The sequence below is a fragment of the Sebastes fasciatus genome, chromosome 10 (genome assembly GCF_043250625.1).
Source record: "Sebastes fasciatus isolate fSebFas1 chromosome 10, fSebFas1.pri, whole genome shotgun sequence".
Classification (NCBI taxonomy): domain Eukaryota; kingdom Metazoa; phylum Chordata; class Actinopteri; order Perciformes; family Sebastidae; genus Sebastes; species Sebastes fasciatus.
Window position 1 is genome coordinate 17348407 of NC_133804.1, and position 26823 is coordinate 17375229.

Here is a 26823-nt window from a genome sequence, read left to right on the forward strand (position 1 = left end):
TTCTAGTACGGCTGTTCCAAATACCATTTTTTGGTCTTTGATGCTTTGGTGAGAAATATTAGAAGGTATTCGAAGCTTCGCTTTGCGGCGTGGTGCAGCAGGCTGACATGTTCTTCCCCATCTCCCCTGTTTCAGCGCCTCTGCCGCACTACTGTACACGCACACACCTCTACACACAACAAACAGCAATATCCGTCTGAGAATAACTAATGATAATTCATGTTGAATAATGAATGATGTTGTGGGATTATTCCTAATCTCATGGGCTATTTTGGGATTTATACTTTATTATTACATACTTATTTATAAACCCCCCCCCCCCCCCCAAAAAAACCCCCGAAGCATTCAAATAGTGCTTTGGAGGTCGATTACCATGGCAACGATCGAAGCTTCGAAACATTCGGGTCAGCCTTAGTTATTAGCCTCTACTAATCTCTATAAACTGATTTTGCATTCACATGTAGAGTCTGTAGGCAACGGGACAAGTTTTTGACATCGGAAGCGTTCTGGTTTTCCTTTGTTGTCCGAGTAGTATTGACCAATCACATTCGAGCAGGCTTTGGTTGAATGCAGGTAAACAGTCCGTGTGAAGAGCAAAAGAGGAGGAACGCATCGGCCGAAAAGCAATCTGGGATTAGCCATCGGCTATCGTCTGACGATGATTTCACTTTTTAATGGTTTAAAATTAGTTTATAAACTGGCTACTTGTGAAACAATCCTGTTGTACATGTCGTCTCTGAACTCCAACTCCAGTCTCGCATCTCAAGATGCTAATCGGACTGTAAACAATGAACAGCAAAGGGAAAAGGAAGTCGGGGCCTGGATATTCGCCGGCTACACCAGAACCCCAGAAATATAACCCCTTGACCTCAGAGGCTTATCGTGGTCAGATTGATAGCCGATGGGTTCAGAGATTGAGTATCTACCAATATCTGGCTCTCTAGCTGCTAAATACTGCACTATGTTCACTAGCTCGTCGCTAACTGTGTCTGTTTGCTGTTTGGTGCTGAGCAGGTAGTGTACAGTGGGTTTTTAGAGGTTATCAATTATATCCATTCAAAGTGAAAAAATCACCCAGCAGGATTGTCTAACAAGCTAAAGCAAGCCTGGCAGTAGTAGTAGCAGCAGAAGCTAGCAAGTATCGCAAAAAGTGATTTAAATGAGTGACGCCTGTCTGTAGCATTGCTTCCTTTACATGCCTTAATATGCCCCGCCTAAGGCATTTGCATATTAAGATCCGATCACAATACCTGCAGATTCAAGATAAGGAGAATGCCTATCAATGTCAGGTGTACATGCAAAGCCCCATATAGTGAATGTCATTTATAAAGATACAGATCACATGTTAATACCAGGTGTAAATGGGGCCTATTGCCATTTAGTGAAGCTTGTCCTTTTGCAGACAGAATTGTGTCTTCCTCATATTTTCAATTACTTTTCTTCTATTGTACAGTGTAGAGAAACAGATACGATCAGAGAAAGGCTCAAATCCATGACATGTTATAAGCTCATTCATATATGTGCCTCAGCCTGCTGACCCAACATTTACATGATATATGATTTTCTGTCAGTTGCATAAGAGATAGCGCTGCATTTTCTTATCTGTTTTTTCTTATAATCTGGGACAGTGCGAGTGTTATCTACAAGCATGTCGTTTCTGCCACGACAGAAACTGTGAATCTGAAAACTAAGATTAAACTGAAATGTATAGTTCAGATCGGCGTTGTTGTCAGTTTGACTCTTTACATCTGAATGAGCTTTGGTCCACTAGTATTTGTTAAGGATGAGAAAATGTGCCGTAATCCTCAGTAAATCATCCCGGGTGCTGCCTCAGTCTGAGTCTCTGTAAAGCCGTTCAGGACACGGTTATGAAATCATTGTTTCGGGGGCGGGTTGAACTCTAAATCTGGCTACAACTGCAGTGTTTCCCACACACAGGCTTTAATAAGGTGGGGCGCCTGGAAACATTCATGCTCAGGTATATTTTGAGACCCATAGCAGGCGCTCTCCTCCTACCCCTGTTCTTTTAGTTTGTTCTACATTTTTTAAGCCAAAGACTACCTTCACATATACTTGTATATTTTAGTTATTTATCGGACTCTGTATACTGCATATTTTCCATCTGTTTTTTGATGTATGCCATGAGCATGAAGATAACAAGACAATTTCCTATCTGCAGATCAATGAAGCAGATCTGGTTTAATTCATCTGACTGACCAGAGATGAGATTTCTTACAATAAAACAGACATGAAAAGGCCACAAGTCAGCCGAGGACGGCGAGGACATCTTCCATTTGTTACTATCGTATATTGATTTGGATGGCTACCAATTCCAATATTGAATCATTAATAAAAGGAAATGTCAACACCGTGCCAAAGTTTATAAGCATTAATATGCTCAGTAACAGTCCAGTCTTGCTTTCATACTGCTGAATTATTTACGTTTTGCAGTGAAACATTAATGCTGAATGTCATGACTGTAGGCATGAAAATAAAGCCGAGGACAGCCTTTGAAATGGATGTAAACCAAGCGCTAATTATTAATAGATGTAAGCTACAGTACGAGGTTATAAAGATGATGTAAAATAATGAATGAGTAGATGAGCAGAATCAGAAATCATTCAGGTAGGCACATTAGATAAGAAGGTCAAATAGCCTGAGGACAGCAGACATACTGCTTAGATACATGGAGCACAGAGAGCCATCTCTTCCTCTTGACACCTGCTGTTCTGCCACAGGGCACTGACCCAGGGCCTTGAACACTGCTCACCACCACATAAAGTCACTCGCTGGTAAACTGAACAAACTGTCACCAGGGAAAAATGCCCTCACTACTGGAGAAGACCCCTAGAGTCATGCTACTGGTGTTTTATATGTGACAGTATGGAAGAAATTGTCTGTATACAGTATGTACAGTTTTCAGTCATTCATCATGTTCTAGATCAGCAGTTCCCAATCTTTTTCCTTTAAGGACCCCTTTTCTATCATTGAGTAAACTGACAACCTCTGACTAAGTGACATCATTTATGGATATTTCCTATTATATTCAATGCATAACAGTAACACAAATAGTGAACACAATAACTGCAGGAAGTTTTTGTAAAGCAAGCTATTTTGATGCATTTTGAGCAGAATATTTCCTGTAAATATGAGTTTTCCTGTTATTTTTTAAACAATCATACAAACTTATTTCAGTGTAGGCATGCACCGATCTGACTCTTTCAGTCTCGATACCAATAGCGATACCTGGGCTTTGGGTATTGGCCGATACCGAGTACTGATCCGAAAACTGTGTTTTAATAATAAGCTGTATGCCTCACTGTGTGGAAGTGACTTAAATAAATACATAGATATAAATTTACTGAGTTGTTAATTCTTAAAAATTAAGAGGAACTACAATTCAGGTGTAAACCTTTTTGATGTAGCAACAAAATGGTCAAAACGTAAACAGGAATTAAAATTCCAGTATATAATGTGTATAGTATTGAATAGAATAGATTTGTCCCATTGTCACAGATACCTCAGCCAGCTATTTGAGTCAGTATCAGCCCGATATCTGATCCGGCATCCGTATCGGTGCATCCCCAGTTCAGTGTCAAACTTTAAAAATAACAATTTCATGTAGTTTTCTTCACATAAATGATTGAAATGCTGAGATATAGGCCAACTATATATTTTATTTTAAAAAAAAGTTTTCTTACACCCCTTAAAATCAAGAAGGCCTCTTGACCCCTGTGAAGCCTTGGTGACTCGTAGTGGGGGTCATGACCCCCAGGTTGGGAACCAGTATTCTAGATGGCTGCATTAATCAAGATTTTCCTATTAACAATGTAAAGAAATGACTCCATCTAATGTGAAAGAACAAACCGACATAAATTGATCACACAACTCTGCATTCCCCATCAGGTCTACTGAACATTTAGCCTCTTTCAGCTTTTTGTTTTGGGCTTATGCCCCAAAAAGCTCTGATAAACCCACTGTACTCTCTCTGCTCAGCACCAAACAGCAGACAGACAGAGTTAGCGACTACTAGTTGGTGAACATAGAGTTTTTTGCGACTACAGAGTCAGATAGTGCGAATATCAAACTTACATTCACCAAACTGCCAGAAACCAAATAAATGCTAATGTTGCTCCGTGTCTTCTGGGTGTGTAACAGGCGACTGTTTGCTAATGCAGTCATCCCCAAAGACTGGGTCGGGACCCATAGGTGGGTCGCAGGAGATTTTATTAGGGTCGCCAAATAAATTTGAATGTCTTCCAGTCTTTTATTTAACGTTTATATCTGCAGTACACCTTTGTGCCACACGAGGGAGCCTGAATGTTCGTATTGTTCTGATAATTGTAGCCTACTTATAACATTGTTATATGTTAACTCCGCCTAAATGCATTAATTTGGTCTTATTTATACAGTATTTAACAAGTGTATATGTTTTCAATAGCACAAACAAATGCGATTGTGATTTATCAAACGTATATCTCTTCGAAATGGCTGGTTTACCTATTCAAGATAATATGAGGTGATGTGGAAATGACAGTTAAAATGGTTAGGAACGTTCATTTACGGACAAATTCGCTATAAATTCTCAGATTTATAGATATAAGACCTGTTGTGAATTGGGTCACGATGGTTTGTCATTTGTAAAAAGTGGGTCCCCAGAAAAAAAGTTTGGGAAACACTATGCTAACACATTCACCTTATCAAATTGTATATGTAAATGTTGTGTCTTTAGCTTATAGCACTGCCCCTAACAAATCAGAAGGATGCCAAAACAACAAACACCACACACGCAAGGATTGTTTTGTGTTTTCCAGTAAATCTCATCAGCTTCAGATTAAGTACTGAGCCTCAATATGGTAAAGTCTACATAGAGAATCAGTCCAGTCCTACAGAACATTATAAAATGCAGCTATTGCTATGGAAGGAGATCTAATACCTTACTTGCTGTTTTAAAGGTAAATCAGGCTGGATTGGATCATATTTTAATATTGTATGACATCTTTTATTAGTCTTATATTGGCCTCCTGTTGGCATCAGCAACTTGCTTGTACAGCTAAGTCAGCAATACTAATACAAGAAGACTAAAAGCTGCTTAAAAGACGAGATTAATCCGTCAGAAATTATTCTTTTGAGTTCAATTAACAATCACACACACCGAGGGTCCACAAGTGTGTTAATAGCCGACACATGCTGTGCTAAATGCATTGGCACTAACATATCTTTTAACATATGTGCTGTGAAAAACTTAACAGAAGCTCGGTCAGCTGAGCTTCACACAGGTGCCGCAGAGGATTTTAAACAGCCAAGTTCGGGCCTCTTGTTAGGATGAATGATGCCTGTAACAGATTTCAGGAAATGAAAAAAATACTGCCATTCAGGCTCAGAGACGATACTGATATCTGCAGGTTTTATTTTTTCTAATTTTGTTTGGCAATTTAACAATCTGCAAGATGCCTATTGTGTGTTTTTTTTTCTTCCTCCCAACCCCTTCTTGGTTTATTGTGTTTCAAATGGAGAGTTATATAAGCAGCGCTCCTCTCCTGCTGTCGGATGGGTGAATAAGAGGAGATCAAAAGGGAGGCGATAGAGAAAGAGTGTCTGCTGCCTTCTCCTCTTCTTTATTCCCTCCACATTCTGCCAATGTGCAGTTCACTCTAACTGCATGACTTGCCCTGGATTCTCGCTTTCTCTCTCCCTCTCTAGGACATTACACTTTAATCTCATGTTCTCTCACTTTTTCTCTCTTGCCCCCCTTTTGGTCTCTTTGCCTCTCACGCTCTTTCCCTTGTTCATCCATCCATCCATCCATCCATCTCTGCCTTTCTTCTTTAATCCCATGTTCTGTACCGCTTTGGCCCGGAGAATCTCATCCTAATCTGCTGTCTCAATATGGTCTTGTATGACTGCTAATCCTGTGCTTGTGTGTGTGTGTGTGTGTTTATGTGTGTGTGCAGATGTATGCTTGTTTACATTAGGGCTGTGTATTGGCACGAATCTGGCAATACAATACGTATCATGATACAGGGGTAACGATACAATATATTGCGATATATTGGGACACTGTAAGCAAGGTGATATATTGCGGGTTTTTTCAAATTTAATTTTAGGAAAACTGTCATAGTATAAAGAAACCACCATAAGTATAAAATGTTAAAAAAGCCACTATGTGAAACTGCTACTATGGGGGCTAACATCAATACACATGAATAATACAATTGGATCCACAAGAGTCTCAGCTTTAAAGTCCTACCCATTTATGCAATTCCAACACTGTTCAGTGACCCCAGTATGCAGGAATATTCAAATACACCATTTTAGAATAGGCGAAAATAACACTTTTGTGCTGCATGCAAAAAAAAACGACATGGTTTTTGTCCCAAAACTGTGTGGAATTAGCATAACGTGGGCATGTCTGTAAAGGGGAGACTTGCGGGTACCCATTTTCATTCACATATCTTGAGGTCAAAGGTCAAGGGACCCCTTTTGAAAAATGGCCATGCCAGTTTTTCCTCGCCAACAAATTTGCATAACTTTGGAGCGTTATTTAGCCTCCTTCGTGACATGCAAGTATGACATGGTTGGTACCAATAGGGTTGCTAGTTTCATACCATCGCAGTAACTTTCTATAGCTTTAAAACTGAGCCAGAAATACAGAATATAAAGCCACCGGGTCTGCCGGCTTTTCAGGAGGTTAATTAAAAAATCCATACAGCGTTTTTAGAGAATAGACATAATATCACGATACTCATGTGTATATTGATATGTCCTTTACACCCCTATACTTTACATCATGTGAGAGGCAGTTTTTGCAGAAAATGACGCAACATTTTAGTTTGTGTGTATGATGTCCTGCACTACATGGAGCATCAAAGCACATAGAGGCCCTTATGTTGAGGTGGTGGAGATGGAGAGGAGGAGGGGGGGTGCAGATATTGTCATGGATGAAGAGACCCTTCTGACACAACAACAATTATTCACACATGAAAACCACACTGCTGCTCATATGAGAGGGATGCAGCGAAGAGAAGAGAGCGATGGGAGAGATGAGAGAAAAACATGCAAGTGGGAATACTGTCTCTTTACAAAGTATAATCTCTCACTTTAATCTCCCTCTCTGTGCCTGTATAACTCTCTGAAGCCCTGCTGTTTAAATAAATCTCTTTTTTTTTTTTAGTCCAGCAGGTATAGCTGCATATAAACAAGCAGAGTAAAAAGCCTTTTCAGTATAAGCAATATAAAAGCCGCCTATAACCTGCATGAACCTGCATCACCCTTTTTTCATCTATATACAGAATGCACTGACACAGATCATACCTCTGTTATCCATTTTTCCAGCCTCTCTCTCTCCTGCAAGGTGTCAAATCATCCTCTCAACTTGATAGATATGAACGCGAGGTCCGTTAAGTCCCGTTAAGGCAGCTGCAGCCTCTCTCTCTCTCTCTCTCTCTCTCTATCCGAACGGAGTGACGGAGGGACCGGGAGGAGGAGGAGAGGATGCTCGGTCTGCCCGCAACCGGAGCTCCGCGATGTGCACTAGTTTATCTCCCTCCCTGTCCTGTTGGTTCACTCTACTGTGGGTTAGTGTGAGTGTGTGAGAGAGAGAGAGAGAGAGAGAGAGAGAGACTAACCTCTGATAAAGTCCCGTTTTTCCTCCCCAGCGTCTTTTAGCTCCCCGGTCTCCGTGTCTCTCCCTGAGCGCAAAAAAGGTGCGACTCTTCAGGACGCCTCTAAAACAAACCGACTGACTGTGTTTAGTAACCAGGGTGACAGGTGTCGCCTCCAGCTCCAGCGCACGCACGTTCTATCCTCCACGTTCTATCGTTCTATCCTCCTCCTCCACGTTCTATCCTCTTCTTCTTCTTCGTCTCGCGCTGAGCCTGCGCGCAGTGTTGTTGTCTGTCTATGTGTGTGTGTGTGTGTGTGTGGTGGGGGGGTACTCTTTCTCTCTTCCTCTCTGAGCTCCGTTACAGGAGGTTCATTGGGTCGCCACGGTCCAGCAATTACCGACAACTCACCGAGCATTAGACTGACAGGTGCGCACACACACATGGATAGTTGGATAGTAGAGCTGGTGGTGCTCTGGGGGGGGGCACCGCCTACATGTTTGGGGGCCTGTTAGATGGAAAATGAGTGGATTTCAGTCCTTGAGGGGATGGAAGGAGAGAGGTTTCTCACACTAAAGTGGAAAAGAGGCCTGGTTCTATATGTCAGAGTCAGTTTTACTTAAGGCGCTGACATCATGATGTATCAGGCGATTGGTTTGGCCCAGTGGCCCGTACTGAATTTGTTGCTGATATCAGTATTTAAAAAAGTTGAAACAATCGGAGCAACTTTTGATATCTCGGCGTATACTTGCCAACCCTGAGACCTTAAAAATAGGGAAGATTTCAAACATTTGAGTTTCAGAGACTTTGAAATCTGCATTCTGGTGACTTTAAAAAGGATTAAAATAACAAAATAATAGTTTTATAGGGACTGTTTGTAAGAATCAGAAATGCTTGTGAACAGTGACACCTGTGGCCGTTAAGTCAACGAAAGTCAGTGTCCTGTTACTCTGGCTCGCGTTTGTGCTCGCTCTACATAGACGTCATATAGCGAGAACGAGCGCGGTGTGTGAATGAAGGCAAGCAGGCAGAGGAGCAGAGACTCCGGCCCTGGAGACCAAAGCTACGGTCTCCCCGGCGTCCTCCGACCGCAGCCATCACTGTTTTGCAAGACAGGCTTCACTAGATATAACTTTGCGGTTTTGGTGCTTCCGTGTAGTTTGTGTTGTAGTCTTGTCTGAACAGCGTGTTTTCAGGCTTTAAAAAAAAGATTTGGCCAATCACAGGTCATTTCAGAGAGAGAGAGCATTCCTATTGGCTGTGCTCCGGTGAGCGGTGCTTGGTATTTCCTCAACTGATCTCAACATGGCTATATGTCCAAGTCAGTTTTACTCAAAACAAACAGCCGCTGACATCATGCTGTATCAGGACCAGCAACGTAACATAATTGTGATTGGCCCCGGTGCAGATTTTTTTCTTGGGCCCTTGCCCCAAACACAAGCGCACGCTCGTGCACACACAACCACTCTAGATCATTGCTATGCCACCATGGAGAGGCTCACTATGCAAGTTCCATACTGCAAACCAGCCTGTGATCAGCACCACGGACAGCAGCCGGAGTGCCTAATTTATCAACGCTAATTTACCAGCCTGCCCTGGACTCAGTCGCCCATTGTTCTCACAGACACAGATTACTGGTGCACATTTTCCAACATATGAGACGTAACAATTACAGTGCTATAGATTTAAATCCCTGATCCCACTCCATAATAACAAAAAAAGAAACCAGTACTCACCCATTGGAAGTTTATCATACAGGTCTTGTGCTCCACAAAGTCAAAAACAACACTGCTTTTATGGACCATGTCCTTTTTTATTGGAATGTCCTGGCCGTGAGCGACGCAGCGCGACGTGGCACGCCGTTTTGAGCTGAATTTTTGTTAGACGCCCAACTGTTTCTATTTATTCCTGTCGCTCATTTTGAAATCGCCTCAGTGGACCGGGAGCAGCAGATTGGTGAAGTTGAAATCAAACGATACCTCCTCATTTCACTCCAGCTGGCTGGAGGGAGATCGCCAGGGAGCTGAACGTTTCCTACTGCTGTTGGCTATATTGTATGTCATTTCCAGTAAATATCACAATATTAAACGTGTTTTCTGTTTAAAAAGAACAAACGAAGGAAGATAAGTGGTTACGGGTCCAGTCTGATCTCGAGCGCACAGCTGATAGGTAGCCTACGTGGTTTGTTTACATGACGCAACAGAAGTGCATATATTGGATACAGTGCGGTGTAGGAAGGTGATTGTGGGCCTCGGTGCGCTGCACTAGTTGCACCGTCGATATTTACGCCACTGGTCAGGACAAGGATCCTCCAGAGTCTGTTCTCAGCTAATGGAGTCGACACTGGTTCAACTGCTATTGATGTGTTTTTAATTCAGACTTGGTGACCAATGATTTTTATTTGCCTACACCTCACAATTAATTTGCATTTATTACCTGTGGGCAGTTCTCTCACACCACAGCTCGGCCCTTTGGGTGCTGCATACACAGAAATATTAAGCTTTCACTGGCAGAACATGGGTGCAAAACACTGGCGCACCTTTACTCCATCCAAACACACACACACACACACTTTTATGTGCACAGCTCATCAGCACGCAGAGCATCTGTAGAAGGATCGTGTGGGCCCCTTGGGGCCCCAGGACCGGGTGCAGCTGCACCACCAGCACCCTCTGGCGCCCTTCCAGATATTAGTCTGATTCAATTCAAGCGACTCCGACAGTCACGATCTGAATGAGACAATATTACAGTAGAAGCTAGAACTTGGCTCATACAAAATTATTGAATCCAGTACTGATATCAGTATTTAAAAGTTGAAACAATCAGAGCAAATTTTAATATCTCGGCGGATATTCACTTTTATACATAAAGTATAATAGGGCTGCAACGAACAATTACTTTCATTTTCAATTATTTTTAGATTTATAAGGAGTAAAAAGTACAATATTTCCCTCTGAAATGTAGTGTAAGTAGAATGTTACACTTATAAGGGAAATACTCAAGTAAAGTACAAATACCTCAAAAGTAAAGTACAAATACCTCAAAACTGTACTAAGTACAGTACTTGAGTAAATGTACTTAGTTACATTTCACCACTGTAAACCTGTCCGTGCTCTCTATAATAACATCACATATATCCAATAATACAATATAGCTGCGATAAGATAATATTCTCTCCGGTATTGGTCAGTCTCTACTCCTCAAATTACACTTTGCTGTATATGTACCACTTTATATTTTAATGTAAAATGAGGGTGGACACAATAACATGAACACCTGAACAATACGATGCAATCCATTCCAGTTTTTGTCAGGGACGTGTTCATCCATCCTTACAGTGGTATATTATGCTCTTATGGAAATTAATTGTGATATTGTTGTATTGCATCACATTATATTGTAATATGTTCCCCCATCATACAAAATCCGACAGTGATGCTAATTGCAGGCTGTTATAATGGGGGATCATTTTGCTTTCTTTTTATACTTAATGAAAAATAGCAGTCATATTCCTACAGGAACTATTAGTGCGTCTGCAGTAAATTGCAGTAATTTATGGTCTAGTTATCCCTCATGGTATCAGTTTAATAGCCCTGTGCAAGCAATTATTGTCTAAGTAAAAGTAGGTTAGCTGCTCAATCCCTCCGAATTCCCAGCAAAAAACATGCAAAACATTAATTTATCCAACAACTTAAAAGGAAAATAGTCCAATGGTGCAGATGAGAGTTAGGAAAAACAGGTGGTTGTATGGACAGCACCGTGCAATACAATAGGATTTGGACTCAGATGGTCCATGTATTCATGTCCTACTTTGCTATATACTTAATAAGGATGTTGCAACAAACAAAGCTGGTCAAAAGATAATTCATATTTCATTCTCTATATTAAAATGCAGAACGTTTGCACCCATGATTGTGAGTTTGTGAGTAAAATACTGTGGTTACGTTCAACTGGCAGTATAAAGTTTTCATCACCAGTCCGTCCTCATCATCAACGTACAACCTTCCTCTGTCACATATTTGCATGTTGGTCGTATTGGTTGATCATATTCTGAATGGTTGTACTTGCATGCTCTTAATGAAAGCAGATAAATCCTTTATCCAATAGTTATGTTGCTAAAGGTTTAGAAGGAGAGCTAACCTGTTGAACATCTGGATGTCTGGTCAGCTGAGCATGATGATATAGATTCAAAGCAGCTTACTTTTTGTAAAGACAAAATACTAAGACTGTCAGGCAACAGGCTTATATCATCTGCCATCAGGTTGCCTTGTGATCTATGGTATGATTTATCTGAAACTATTCAATCACACCAGTGTGGAGTGTCTGTTTTAGAAATAAATAAATAATTCATCCAGCTCTTTGTTCACCAGCGGAGGGGTGGAGCTTTATGCATGCAAGATCTCCACCTATTGTACCACCACAGTAATGTATCTTAGAAACTTGCAGAACAAATTGGCTATAAGTCACTGAGTTACCTCCTTTTTGTGTCCAGGATTATAGAAGGAGGATGAGTCAGTTTTGACAATTTAAAAAAAAGAAAATAACTCCCATTGGTAATCAAGCTAATAGACAACCTCTTATATCTGTAAAATCAAATATGTCTTAAAGATGAATTATCAAAGCAAAGATGCAACAATTAAATTAAATTTCTTGTGTGGTCTCACTAACAGCTTAAAACACAAAACGAATTGCTGATCAACACTAGAATTATTTTAGAGTAATAGAGTTATTTTTTTCTTGATTGATTTATCCACCAATCATTTTAGTAGTTGCTGTCCTGAATGCCATTTTTTGGGCTTCGAAGCTTCGTTGCGATATATTTGAAGGTATTCAAAGCTTCGGTACACACACTACTGTATAGCTCTACACATAACAAACGGCGATATCCATCTGAAAATAACTAATAATAATTAATGTTGAATATGAATAATGAATAATGTTGTGGGATTATTCCTTATTTCATGGGCTATTTGGGGATTTATACATTATTATTACATACTTATATGTATAAAAACAAACAGAAACAAAGCATTTGAATACTGATTTTGAGGTCGATTACCATGGCAAGGGTCAAAGCTTTGAATCTTAAAAGCATTCGGGTCAGCCCTACATTTTAGCATTGCTAAATACAAAGAAAAGAAAAAAAGTTGTTGTCAATCAAATATCCAAGGATTATTGATAATGTTATAATTCATTGATTTGGATTTGGCTAGTTGGCGCCATTTGACGAGATGAGTATCTTTCTCTTATGGTTTCTGTGGAGTTGTTGAGGAAGTACACAAACTGTAGCTAACTGTAGTAGCTGTACCGTCTCACGAGGGTTTACACAGCGGAAGAACGTGAAGTGTTGTATTGTCTCTGCAGGTGTGAACGCATGAATGTACAGATAATTAGCAACGTTAGGTTCATCACATGTCAATTAGAAATCTGCTCTCACTCCAGCTCGACTCAAATAAATACAGACTTTGCTGCCGGTTGTTTTGTTTTATGCCTCACATGTAGATTCTTAAAGAGTCAAGTACGACGAGATGTTTTGTGTTGTTGAGATGAAACAGCATTTCTTCCCGTTCACTTTGTCTTCGTACGTCAAAGTCACAGCCTTGAGGTGAAATACAGGCCTTTTATATCATACTGGGTATTAAGGGGAAGCACATTCACAGTGAGACTCTGGAGTTACATTTGCTGAAAGGCCAAGGGAAGCCAATAAAACACACATGCAAAGAGCTTGGGAAAAAAAATCTTTTCAAAAATGATAAACTAAATCTATTTTTAAAATAATCTTTTTAGCCTTACAGTAATCATTCATCCCTATGTTGATCTACCTGGGACAACCATTAGCTAACTTTGTCTTTAATAGGGGTGGGAGAAAAAAATCGATTAACCTATGTATCGCAATTTTTTTTTAACGATTTTGAAATGCATTTTTCTTTATCAGAATCGATATATTTACTTAATTTGAGTCTATGTGGAAGTAGCAGGAAGTTACCGCTTTTATTGTTGTAGTCTGAGTCACGTGATGTCATATCCGTTCCGTATTCGTCAACCAAAGCAAACGTCGGAGGGTCTGCATGGATACGACCTGAACCCTCACATGTTAAATCCAACATGATAAACACTACAAAAACATACAGAAAAGTATGGAAACACTTTGGGTTTCACACATTACCAGGAAAAGCAGAGCTAGACATCATGGCTAAAGCTGCATGCTAACTCTGTCATGGACAGCGAACGTTATCGTATTGCGGTAACATGTGGTCAAGCCAGCCGTCACTCGCATCTCCGTGGTCAAATCAGCCGACGCTACAACTGTAGAGCACCCATACGACATTTATGGTAAATACATTTAAACGTCACAGATGGAGCTGACCATGGATGTATAAAGAGAACGGAGCTAACTGTAAGAGCTAGCGACTTGGCAAAGTTAGCGGAAGTAGACACGTGTGACTACATCTGGTTTTCAAAATAAGGTGTTAACAAAAGGAACTGTATATACAAAATACATATATGGAAATAAGATTGATTGGATTATATTCACCAGAAGTATAAAACATTACATGTCCCTTATAAATTAAAAAGAAAATACCACTAATTTGTGAGGGAAATGTCTTTATTCTTAGATTTTTGGGTTGCTTGTAAAAAATTAATAAATAATGCCTGACAATGACTGATATATTTGACTTCAGGACATTTTTACTGTATTAGTTTAGATATTTTCCAAAGTAAAAGTCCCTAGAAGTGCATGATTCAACTTTTTCCCATGGTCTAGTGTTAAAAAAGTTAACAAAAATCGCAATAAATCATAATATCGAATCACAATTCTTGTAGAATCGTAATACTTCAAAATCGCAATACATATCGAATCGGCACCCAAGTATCGTGTTAGTATTGAATCGAGGGATATGTGTACCGTCCCAGCCCTAGTCTTTAACTGCTTAATGAATACAGCGATGCTTTAATCTTGTTAATTTCTTAATTCTTGTAGGTTTCTTTTCTTCTTTTAACCTTTACCCTCCTGCGCTGAAAACTGATGTTTTATTTCATCCTAAGGATCAATTTATCCGTGCTTTAATCTCATTTAATCTCAGATGAAAGTGTAGCACCATGTCTTCTTTTATCCTGCGCCGTATAAGTAGCTTTGTCCTTTTTTTTCCATAAGGACGCCGGCAAATTGATTGGCATTCTCAAGTGGACCGACTAAATGATGGCTAGAAATGAAATGCCTGAAAGAGGTATAATGGTGGTTAGGACAAGTGGGTAGAGAGGGAGAGAGAGAGAGAGAGAGAGATGGAGAGTGGAGTGGGAGAGAGGGAGGAATACACAAACAGGTTGCACTGGGATCTGGGGAATAAGGGGGGGGAGAGAGCAGAGAGAAAGACAAATAAGATGGAGGGCCACAGAAAGCTCTGGTTTAACACAGAGCTTCACGTAAAGGAGATTTTAGCCTATCGTCATCATCATCATCATTAAGACTTCTAACATAATCCCACACACACACACACACACACACACACACACACACACACACACACACACACACACATACAGGTGGTTAAATATCAATTTATTTTCTGAGCCAAACAGCAAATGTCTTTAGTCTCACCGACCAACTTCCTCCTCCTCTGTCCTGCCAGGTTTTAAGCATTTAGCTCTTGTCCTTCACTGATGCATCAATCCATCCTCCCCCCTCTCTATGTGCCTCTCTCCCCCTTTCTCCCCCCTCTGCGTGATTACTTACCTCCCAAGAAAGAAGAAGAAGAAGAAGTACACTCCATCTTGTTGTTTTATGTTCCCAAGCAAATTTAGTCCTGCTTCTCCCTCCTCCACCCTCAACTCTCTTTCACTTTGTCTCCGTCTCTCTCACTCACTCTTCGTCACCCCTCCCTCTCGCCCTCCCTCCATCCCCTGACACCTCGCACTCTCCTCCTCCTCTCCTTCCCTGTTGCTCTGTATGTAGTTGTATAACTTATCACCCTGATCCCATCCCTTCCCCGCTCCGATAATTGCCGGCAGAAGATACTATAGCACGCTTTATTTAGCTGCTCGCTATTAGCTATTCCAATTAGTCGTCTAATGCCAATAAGGAAAATAAACTGTTATAGCCTCCATGCGTTGGGCACCACGGGAGGAGGGAGTTTGTTTTTGCCCGTGCAACAACTGGGGCCAGTGCACGAACACACACACACACACCTCAAACACACACAGTTACACTGTATCCACTCGACATGTTGGTTTTAACAGATGGTGAAACACTTTCCCTCGAGTATTGACATTACTCTCTCTCTCTCTCTCTCTCTATAATTAACTAGGTTTCAGTAACAAACCTTTGGGCTTTGCTGTCGCCATGGTTACTCAAACTCTGAAACGCGACTGTCTGCATTTGCATGTGTGTGTATGTGCGACTGCTGGCAAGTATGGTGGTGTATGTGCGTGCACATGTGTCGTAGTGTTCACACCCCTCTGTGTGCGTGTGCTTGTATGTTTCTATGTATGTGTGTGTGTGTGTGTGTGTGTGTGTGTGTGTCCACGTCTCTGCAACTGCATGATTGTGCATACACATGAGTATTTTGGTTGCTTTGATGCCTTTGTTTCCCCACAGGGCTCAGAGGCTGGTTCTGTCTCAAGCGCCCATGTATCTACACAGAGAACAGCGGTATTACATGATGGGATCATTGATAATTTATTACAGGTCTATTGTACCTTACATAATACAATCTTAATAATTATATAATCCCATGAATAACGTTTACAAGCGAGATGAATTTAAAGCGGGGAGATGAAATAAAAATGAATTCTGTACTTGTAACAAGGGAGGTAAAAGTTGACCTTGAATTTGAACTTGGTGTTCCTTCTCTGAAAGGCAAAATAAAATAAAAACAGGATGTGGGATTATAGCTTCTGAGCTGCCTGGGCAGCCAACCGTGTGACCCGGTATCACGCTAAAGTGTGTACTCGACCCGCCTGTCCACCAGAGTATAGCGTGTCAGTGTCAGTGGGTTTGGCCTTGCAGAGGCGTGAATATTACACATGTGTGTGAAGGTGCAATACCAGCAGGGGGCAACAAAACCGCTCACTTAGGTTTAGGCAACAAAACTACTTAGTTAGGTTAAGGAAAAACATCATGGTTTGGCTTAAATTAAGTCAGTAAACGTAATATAAATACGGAAAACACATCACAAACATCACTAATGTAGCTTACAAAATAAAACACTGGTCTTGAACACCGGTCTCCTGGTTGAAAGTCGTGTGTTTGTTCAACCCATCCACCTCCCCTCTTACCCTCCATAAGCGGTCTTTCTCACTTTTTATTCTATGTCACTAGCTCTGAGTGTAGCATATACGTATACAGGGATGCATTTACATTGCAGTCAGTACAGACCACCAGCCCGTTCTCACGTAAAATACCGAGTCTTTGTCATGGCTGTCGGCGTTCGGTACCGCCACACAAGGCACCCTTTAGCGCCGGTATGAACTGCATCGGGCTTTCCCTTAACTACATGTAAACACATACGCGGAAACAGTAAATGCTCAGAGAAAGTGCGCTGGAGGGTGGGTGGATGGGTCCAACAAACAAATCCAGGAGAGCGCTGTTTGTGTCCTGTGCGCTGAGTTTCACTTTCACGTTACAATCAGCTGTTCGTTCGTGTCCCGTGTTCACAACGTTCAGTGTCATTTTTACAAACTTAGTAGTTTTAAGGCCAACTATGTACTGTAGTTCTTTCCTAAACCTAACTATAGTGGTTTTGTTGCTTAATCCTAGAGTGACGCGAAGGGGCGTGGCCAGGGGGCGTGGCCAAGGGGCGTGGCCAAGGGGCGTGACCAAGGGGCGTGACCAAGTGGCGTGACAAAGTGGCGTGACAAAGTGGCGTGACAAAGTGGCGTGACAAAGTGGCGTGACAAAGTGGCGTGACAAAGTGGCGTGTTGGGATGAGAACGTGTTGAGACTACATGGCGTTAAAGTGACACACCAAAAGCAACTGCACGCTTTTGCCTTGCGCATTATTGTGTCTTACGCCTTTTCGTGCGACCCGGCTGGTATATAATTTTGAACTCCTCTCTCCTTTCTCGTAGCTACTATAGCAAATGTTTATTGTAACACTCCAAGAATGCTAAGCAGTCAACCCTTCATCAGTGTTAAATACATTATTAAGACGCTGCAGTAAAGTAAAGACAGAGAAGAGCATTGTTAAGGGTTCAGTATATGTGTGAGCTTAGTGTCTTTAGCATGTCTTTGTTGTCTTGATTCATTAGATCGTACAGTGGTGCACACTTTCAGTCTCTCCTTGAAGTCATTCATGGTGTTGCACTTGGTTGTACACGTTAAAAGTGACGGTGAGAAAAAGTTGGAAAAAAAATAATTGCCAGATGCAATCAATCAAACTCTTTTATGCCCACATTCCTGATAGATTACTTTGTAAAGTGAGCTGTAATCCTACTGTTTACTTTCCTTCCTCATAGTCTTAGAAACCGCGGCGCATTGTGTTGTCATCTGATAAACCTTTGAAGTCATGTTCTATTAGTCAAACTGGACTTCCTGGATTGTATTTCAGGGTACCTAAAGCGTCACTGCCTCGCCAACGCTATTTTACTTTTCCATGCATACTACTCTGCTGGAAAAAATTGTTTCTGGGTCCATTTTGTTAACATTTGTTGCTATATTGTCTTTATTTCTGATGATAGCTGTCCAAACACAGACAGTGCCACCTCTCACTGAGACATTTCCAGCAGCTACGATGGAGCGTGATTGCGGAAAAAAAAGATTCCAGCAATCTAAAACATCCGTTATCGCCAGGCTTTGGTGTCACTCGCTGAGACGGAAAGAGAGGGACTTCTTTTTACACACCACTTTGCAGCAACCGTCCATCAGTTTTACTGGGAGAAATCCATCGCAGAGGAGGCATAGATCCAGATTTCTACACTGATGGCAGCCTCAGTAATCCAGAAGGCGATATAGCCATAAAACATGTTGTGTTTTGAGCGGAGGAATTTCACTATCACTGTGTGAGTGTGTCCTCTGGGCTTTATTGCTATGACATTATGGGAAATGTTGGACATCAATTGACATAGATGTAGACAAGGCAGGGCGCAGTGAAAAAATGCATTTCCACAAGATAAGTCCTGAAATGCATTTAACATCATAAACTGGCACATAGTGAAATCATCCACAGGCATATTTTCCATTTAAAGTGCACTGAAGGAACCCCTTAGTGCAGTTTTCCTGGCCAGGATTTATCCACCTGGTCCAGCTGTGACAACCTTTTAGTCTCTTCACTGAGTGCGAGGCTACCGCTGGTCCCGTATGACATCTGTCATCTGCTCAAAAGTATTTCATGAGAAAGTTAAACCGTTAAATAGTGCTGGAGGTAAAATTGAAAAGGGTGTTAAATAACCCCCTCTCTGGTGACATGTTGAGTCAAAAGGGAAGCCAACCATTTCCAGCGTGCATCTGTAATCGGCTGCACCAGTGGACGAGAGATGAGAGGAGATTTACCTCACTAGATTAAAATGTGTGGCAACACAAAAACTAGTTCATATTTAAAGATTAGTTGTTGCTAAATATTTACAGCCAGTAACTGCCAGGTGTAACTGTTACGTAGCTATCTTAACCAACTGACAGAGCTAACGTTAGCTTGCTTACACAAGACCTGTTTAGATGTCTGACCTGACACTTTATTCAAATGCTGTTTAATAATGATGTAAACTTGGAATATTTGAAGATACATTTCACAAAAATAACATAAATACCTCAAATTACAAAATACAATGCTAATATCAGTTCAGATAGCATCGCACCACATGAATACTACTAATTCTAAAACACACATTTTCTTGTTTGCAGATATAAATAAAACTAAGTTTATCATGCATATATAAGTTTGACAGTTATGTTTGATATATTGTTTTGCCCCCTGAAACTTTTATTCTTGGCAGTTTTATTCCAGCTTTGTGATGCTGCTGTGACTAACTGTCCACATGCTTTATTACTTTTGATTTGACAGATGTTTCCCAGCATCTGATTTACACATTACCAAAGTCTTACTAGCCAAGGCATATCTTAGTCTTATTGTTTTAAGTTTTAATGCTGCAAACCAATCTAATAAATCACTATAGTTACTAAGAACTGATGAAGGATTTGACCTTATACAAACTCTACAGTAGTGATTGATTGACAGATAGCTGGTGCATCCCGGTCCAGAGGGGTGGACCATGAAGCAGGTTAGACAGAACCAGGCTTTCTTTGCCTTAGCTGGCTCAACAAAGCCAATTAAGCCCCTACGTAAGAATATAACAAAATTATTACAACAAGTAACAATATTATGGCAAATAAGGCCAGAGGTGAATGCTGGCAGAAAACTACTAATTGTGTAAATTCATTAGTTAATATATTTATTTTACCACTCGATGCCGATGTTTTATTTCTAACATAACTGTTTATTCTACAGCTCTTACCTTTCACAATAAAAGCCCTAGACATATAATATTCGCAGGCGAGTATTTCACATTTTCCTGTCTTTTATTCGTCACGCCCCCAGTGTGTAAAGGACTTAACCCAACAATCTGGCTTCATGGTACACCCGTCTGGTGTCACCAGTTCACACCACCACCAACAACACTGTAGTAACTGTGGTTTCGGTCCAGCGCTCCATGATGGAGCTGCATTGTCTCCCCTTCAGACAGATTTGTCTTCCTTTAAAAAAAGAAACCTTTCACCACTCAGATGGCCTTGGGCGTGTATTCAACATGGACGCGTATTAACAAGAGCCAGTATGTGATATCACTCTTATGTACAGCCTGCAGCTAATCAGCAGAGGATGAATGGGAGACTTAATGGAGACATTTTATTTGTCTGGGCTTTTACATCCGAATGAGCTTTATTTCAGTTCGCCATACGATCTATCAGCTCTTAAACAAGCTGTGCACCTGAAACCGTCTCACACTGTTACATTAACTTCCTCTTTTTCCAATTCATGCTGTATGGAGCTGCACATTTTCAAATTAGAGAGTGGAGATATCTACTTTGGGAGATGTTAGTGAGACACATAAAGAGAAGTATAGTGTGTTTAAAGGCTAAAATTAAATGGGATTTACCATTAATGAGGCAGTGGGGGATTGTGAACACATTGAAGAGCAGAGGATTCTTGAGAGAGAAAGACAGCTGTGGGATTTAGTCTCTCTCCTCCCCTCTTTAAACTTGCCAGATACACTATCTGAGTGCGTACCCAATTGGCACAATGCCTAGCAGCAAAGAGTAACTAAAATGAGAGACGTCCCCTGTGTGTACTGACGCTACTTTGTAACTCTCCCTCGCAGAGTGATTATGTGCTTATCAGATTTTCCTAACATGGTCACAGCAACCAAAATTTGATCCACGAGCAGGGAAAGAATTGGAAAACATGATTTTTACGAGTTTATGGTCAGGTTTTGAGCTTTCTGGAAGCGCTGCAGCCTGCAGATGTCCCCGGGCTAGCGCTGCTGACTCCACACGTTTATGGATATGTGGGTGAGAAAAACACTTGGATATCGCATATGTCAGGAGAAGCCGCATCCAGCCTTATCACCCTGCCAGCATTTTACACTCTTTAAACATGTGCGCTGACTTGATGCAAGTAGGGAAGGCAATGATTTGGGACACGGTGGTCAGCCAGGGCATTTTCACTAATTCTCTTCCCTCGCTGGAAAAACAGCTCATTATATTGTTATTGTATTTAAGCTACAACCACGTCCTTTTCTCTAACTAAACTAACAGACAAATTGAAGCATCTTGCCTGCCTGTTTCCACAGAGTTGTTTATTTTCATTTGGACTGAAGCCTCAGCATGAGTTTATTCATTAGCTTTGCAGGCAGTGAAGCTACTCGTCCTGATTGTACAATGCTTCTCAGTCCTCATTGACGGGACTGGGAGCCTGCTGGTTCCCATTCTTCCCATCTAATCAGAGTCTGAGTTACACCTGCGATGCCAGGTGAATGCAATTAATTGCGGGTTGGCAAAAACCCAGCAGCACTGTGAGCCCTGAGGACGCGGTTTGAGAACCATTTCTTATTTTCTGAAGGACAAATGGGGAGTCGTATTTTTTCCCTCCAGCAAGTAAATGTGAGCAAAAGTTATTTTGGTACACAAAAGTTCACCCAATTAGATGTAAAACTTGATTAAATCTTTGGAGATCGGAGTCTCTGAACATCACGCCCACGCACACACAACAGTGCAAATGAGGAAAAGTTCTGAACTCGGCTGTTAATGAATACAGTGATGAGGTGTTGGTGGTGGTGTGTGTTTTTTAACAATCTGGTGAAAGGTAAAGGTTTGCATTTATTGTTCTTTGGGCTGCATTATTTTCATCATCGATTGAACTGTTGATTATTTATTCAAAATGCTCATCATGAGTTCTGAGAGCTCAAAGTTGATGTTTTCATTTGTGCTGGCCAACAGATTATCAATTTACAGTGAAATCAAACGAATACAGAAAAGCAGAAAATCCTCACATCAGAGGAGCTTGAACCAGAGGGATTCTTGCTTGAACCGATCAGTTAATCGGTTTTCAAAACATTTGACAATACATTTTCTTTGAAGTGATTGATTGATTGATTAATTGACTAATAGTGTCAGCTCCTACATTTATGGTTTTACATCGATTGGATGTAGCAGTGTTGTAGTCAGACCACCTAAACCGAGAACAATGGTGCCTTCAAATGGAACTCGTGAGCTTGTGTTTACAACATGGGAAGTCGTGTACACGATATGCTTGGCGTTCAAGTGGTTAAGTCGTGACAACACCGCTGCTAAGCACCATAAGTCAAGACCAAGACCAGACCCGTGCGAGTCCCACACTGCGTGATACACTTATGATAAAATGTGGAACATGCAAACCAGAGGCACTCCTCAAACTGATCTGAAAGATCCACTTTTCCTTAAAAACACCTACAGAAAACCAATGAAGACTTCTCTTCATTCACCTCTTTTATTGCCATATAACAATTTAGTGATATCCCTGCAGTTGTGGTCTTGAATGGTCTGGAAATAAAATTCAGAGTCGTCTTCGCCTGAGTCCGAGACAAGACAGAGTAGAGACCTTTAAAAAGTGGTCGAGTCCAATCTCGCGTACTACAACACTGGGATGTAGTGAGAAAGAGATTTCTCTTGTGCAAACAAGAAACTAAAACTACTAGTTCTAAACCTTGACTTCAGCAGTTACATTTTGAATAATTTTCTGAGCATCCACCGGTTGATTTGTTGTTTCAGCTCCACTGGTTTTTAGGCATGTTTGTCTCATGAATATTTTTTCTTTCTTGTCTCCCTTTCAGCCAACAAGAGTCTGCTCGGCGGAGGTGGAGGTAAGTCACAACCTGTCTGATCCCTTGGTTTTGTGTGTTTGTTCGCTTGCCAAGACACTTCTAGGCCTCAGTTGTTATTAATAGTACAGCTTTGTGGTGCAAATAGTCCTCCCTGGACATCGCATCATTTAAAATGTTGCTCTTTTAATCAGACGATGCAGTGCAACGTACTAACCAAAGACAGAGTGTGTGTGTGTGTGTGTGTGTGTGTGTGTGTGTGTGTGTGTGTGTGTGTGTGTGTGTGTGTGTGTGTGTGTGTGTGTGTGTGTGTGTGTGTGTGTGTGTGTGTGTGTGTCGTATATGTGTGGTCTGTCTACATATTTCTTTGTTTGGTAGCAGGTAGCTCTTTGTTGTGGCAGGTGTTCAAGGTGCGTTTGCATGCTGCGCTGTGCGTGTCTGTCTGCCCCCGTGTGTGTGTGTGTGTGTGTGTGTGTTTGTGTGTGAGCGCAGGTGCAAAGTCGATAGTTCATAATTTATGGCTATGGAGTGCTGTGGATATAAACAGTCATTTTTCAGTGTATTGTTGACTCAGTGCTTTGCTGCGTGCGTGTGATGTCGGACGTCCAGGCTTAATCGATACTCGTAATAAATCTGTACAGCTAATGCGGCAGCCGCATTCGCTAAAACCTGCACACACACACACACACATACACTCCTTTCCACCTGTGTGTTTGCTAATGCTTGCAAATTTGGGTGCCGCTGCGTTTGCCTGTGGTTGTTTTCTTTTTCTTCATTTGGGCAAACAGCTTTAGCCTTTCAGACCAGCTCATTTGAACTGCCATTTTTAACCTTCCAATTTGTATGTGTGTGTGCGCGCTTGTTTTTGCTTTCCAGTCTCCATGGTGACATATCTAGTGGGACACCTGTATGTGTGCGTGTGCATTCGTATGCGAGTTCAGTGCATTTGCCTGCCTCTAAAAGTGCATTTGCTTGCCGGAAGTGTTCTGTTGAAGCACTAAGTCCTCAGCTTCAACACACACACACACACACACACGGGCTCCACCCTTACTGATGTACACCAGCTGAGCCTCAAGCCATAAAAATGGACTGCACACTCTCGTGTCTTGTGGCTTCACACATGCACACAAGCACCCTGAGATCTACATCATCGTTTGATGTCGTCCGAGAGTCTCTGATGGCTCAACACAGACAGATGGTTTCTAGAGAGGCCGTGAACGTGTCTATGCGTCAGACTCTTTGCATTTGTGCCTATGAAAAGCATGTTTACATTTAGTTATTTTAAATTGTAATTCCGTTAAATTTAACCACAACATCTGTTTAATTATAATAAGTGTTACAATAAGTGTCCACTGACGGGCTGGAAGAGGCTTCATATCCAACAACCACCATCTGCATCTGTGTTTTTCTATCTGTTACACTCTTTACCAGCTTCTCTCTGCTCAGTTGATTTCCCTCATCTCTTTCTTATTGTATTTATTTCCCTTTCGCTGTCTCTCTTCCCAGCTCTGTCCTCAGGGGTTTGCTATGGCAGATAGAGGCTACAGTAGGTGTTAATTAGAGAGAGAGAGAGGTAAGCGTAGAGACGAGGGGGAGAATGAAACAAACAAGGGAGACGGGAGAGAGATGATGGTTACAGCGAGAAGACAAGACGAGATGCAACGAAGGTCCAATAGATAATATACAGATGCACGAGCCCAGTGGAAAAAACACATACAAATCATCTCGAGATCACACTCTGCACTGAGTAACCAGGCATTCATTCATTCAGCTTCAGTGAGTAGTTTTTTTCATCAGAGGTGAGGCAACAAAATGTCTTTACAGTGCTTTAGTACCTGGGTAAATGTCATTCAGTTAGATCAAACGCACACCTGCCGACATTGTTTTCTTCAATCTGGAGGGGTGCTGAGCTCCGGCGGCGCATCAACAACAAACTCAAAGGCAGGAAATTAACATTTTTTTTATGTCCACTGGCTGCAGTTGCTCATTTATTCTGGAGCTTATCTGCCATTTCAACGTTTCACTGCTTTGATTGATTTTTCAAATAGAAAATATATCCCGGATGATGATTGGATGATTGGAGTTTCAGTCAGTCAGACAGTTATATATATATACACATTTATCTGTTCAAAATGTACCTTAAAGGGAGATTTGCCAAATATTTAATACTCATATTAACATAGGAGTGGCCAAATATGCTGCTTTATGCAAATGTAGATACTGTATATATTTATTATTAGAAATCAATTAACAACACAAAACAATGTCAAATATTGTCCAGAAACCCTCCCAGGTACATTTAGCATTACAAATATGCTCAAATCATAACATGGCAAACTGAAGCCCAACAGGCAACAACAGCTGTCAGTGTGTCAGTGTGCTGACTTGACTATGACTTGCCCAAAAACTGCATGTGATTATCATAAAGTGGGCATTTGTCAATTCTTCAAAGCCAAAATATTGAACTACTATTTTTAATGGAAAAACGGACACTATGCAATAAAAAGACAATAATTTTAAAGAATCATTTAAATCATTTTTAGTTTATAATATATCATGAAAAGACATCATTCCAATGAGATGCTGGCTCGTAGGTCGACATCAAAGAATTGAAGGAAAAGCCGCATACATGATTCAGATTACATCTCTTTTCATTTAAATTTGATAGATTCATGTTTTTGCACATCTGCAGAAGAAAGCAAGGTTTACTAAAGTGTAGGATTATGGTTGCATAGGGAATGACATGCAACAAAGATTTGGACTCAAACCGGGGATGTTACAGTTGGTCTTCGCCTTAAACCCCCCCGAGGATACTTTTCTAAATGAAATCATCTGCAAATTGTTCATACTGGATGTATCTGCAAAATGTCCACTGACAACATATTTCATTTGTTTTCCCTGTAATATGTGCTTTTGCAAAACGACATCTACGCCTGGCCACTAAAGAATGATAAATGTCTTTTTTATGGTTATCTTTGTGCAGTCCGGGTAAGGTTATGGAAAGATCGTCCTCTTGGTTGAAGCACGAGACAGGATGTGTTCAAACCAAAATCATGACCTTTCCTCAACCTTAACCAAAGTACTTTTGTTTGCCTAAACCTAACCATAGGCAGGATGTGACAGACTAGGGCTATCAATCAATTAAAATATTTATTCGTGATTAATCTCATGATTGTCTGTAGTTAATCACAATTGCAACTTAATTGTAAATTTTTTATCTGTTCAAAATGCACCATAAGGGGAGATTTGTCAAGTATTTAATATTCTTATCATGGGAGAAGACAAATATGCTTGCTTTATGCAAATGTATGTATATATTTATTACTGGAAATCAATTAACACTACAAAACAATGACAAATATTGTCCAGAAACCCTCACAGGTACTGCATTTAGCATAACAAATTTGCTCAAATCATAACATGGCAAACTCAAACCCAACAGGCAACACCAGCTGGCAGTGTGTCAGTGTGCTGACTTGACTATGACTTGCCCCAAACTGCATGTGATTATCATAAAGTGGGCATGTCTGTAAAGGGGAGACTCGTGGGTACCCAGAGAACCCATTTTCATTCACATATCTTGAGGTCAGAGGTCAAGGGACCCCTTTGAAAATGGCTATGCCAGTTTTTCCTCGCCAACATTTAGCGTAATTTTGGAGTGTTATTTAGCCTCCTCCACGACAAGCTAGTATGACATGGTTGGTACCAATGGATTCCTTAGGTTTTATAGTTTCATATAATGCCAGTATCTTCATTCTCGCTTTAAAACTAAGTTGCGTTAATGAGTTAGAGACATTAGTGTTGTTAAAATGAATTTGCATTAATGCGTTATCGCGTTAACATTGACAGCCCTATATATATACAACATATATACAGTGCTAGAGCCAGGACTCATACTTTGAAGTTTGTATTTGGTTCTTCTTCTGGGTCACCA

The 26823-nt window shown here is 40.9% G+C and overlaps 1 protein-coding gene and 1 long non-coding RNA gene across 5 annotated transcripts in view; one reads left to right on the forward strand and one right to left on the reverse strand.

Annotated features, from left to right (window-relative positions):
* Positions 1 to 7839, reverse strand: part of LOC141775352 (uncharacterized) — a 27967-nt gene extending 20128 nt beyond the window's left edge. Inside the window, exons 1-3 of one of the 2 annotated variants that reach the window (XR_012595590.1) lie at positions 7629 to 7839; positions 7315 to 7571; positions 5198 to 5336 (exon numbers count right to left, since the gene is read on the reverse strand). This is a non-coding gene — a long non-coding RNA (uncharacterized LOC141775352). Of the gene's footprint in view, positions 1 to 5197; positions 5337 to 7314; positions 7572 to 7628 lie in introns of those variants that run through there. The other variant, XR_012595589.1, reaches the window with a different exon arrangement.
* macrod1 (mono-ADP ribosylhydrolase 1) overlaps positions 1 to 26823 on the forward strand; it is a 192130-nt gene that overhangs the window by 111628 nt on the left and 53679 nt on the right. For all 3 annotated transcript variants that reach the window (XM_074648624.1, XM_074648623.1, XM_074648622.1), the window contains exon 4: positions 22902 to 22931. In XM_074648624.1, coding sequence (XP_074504725.1) covers positions 22902 to 22931 — 30 coding nt within the window. The remainder of the gene's footprint in view (positions 1 to 22901; positions 22932 to 26823) is intronic.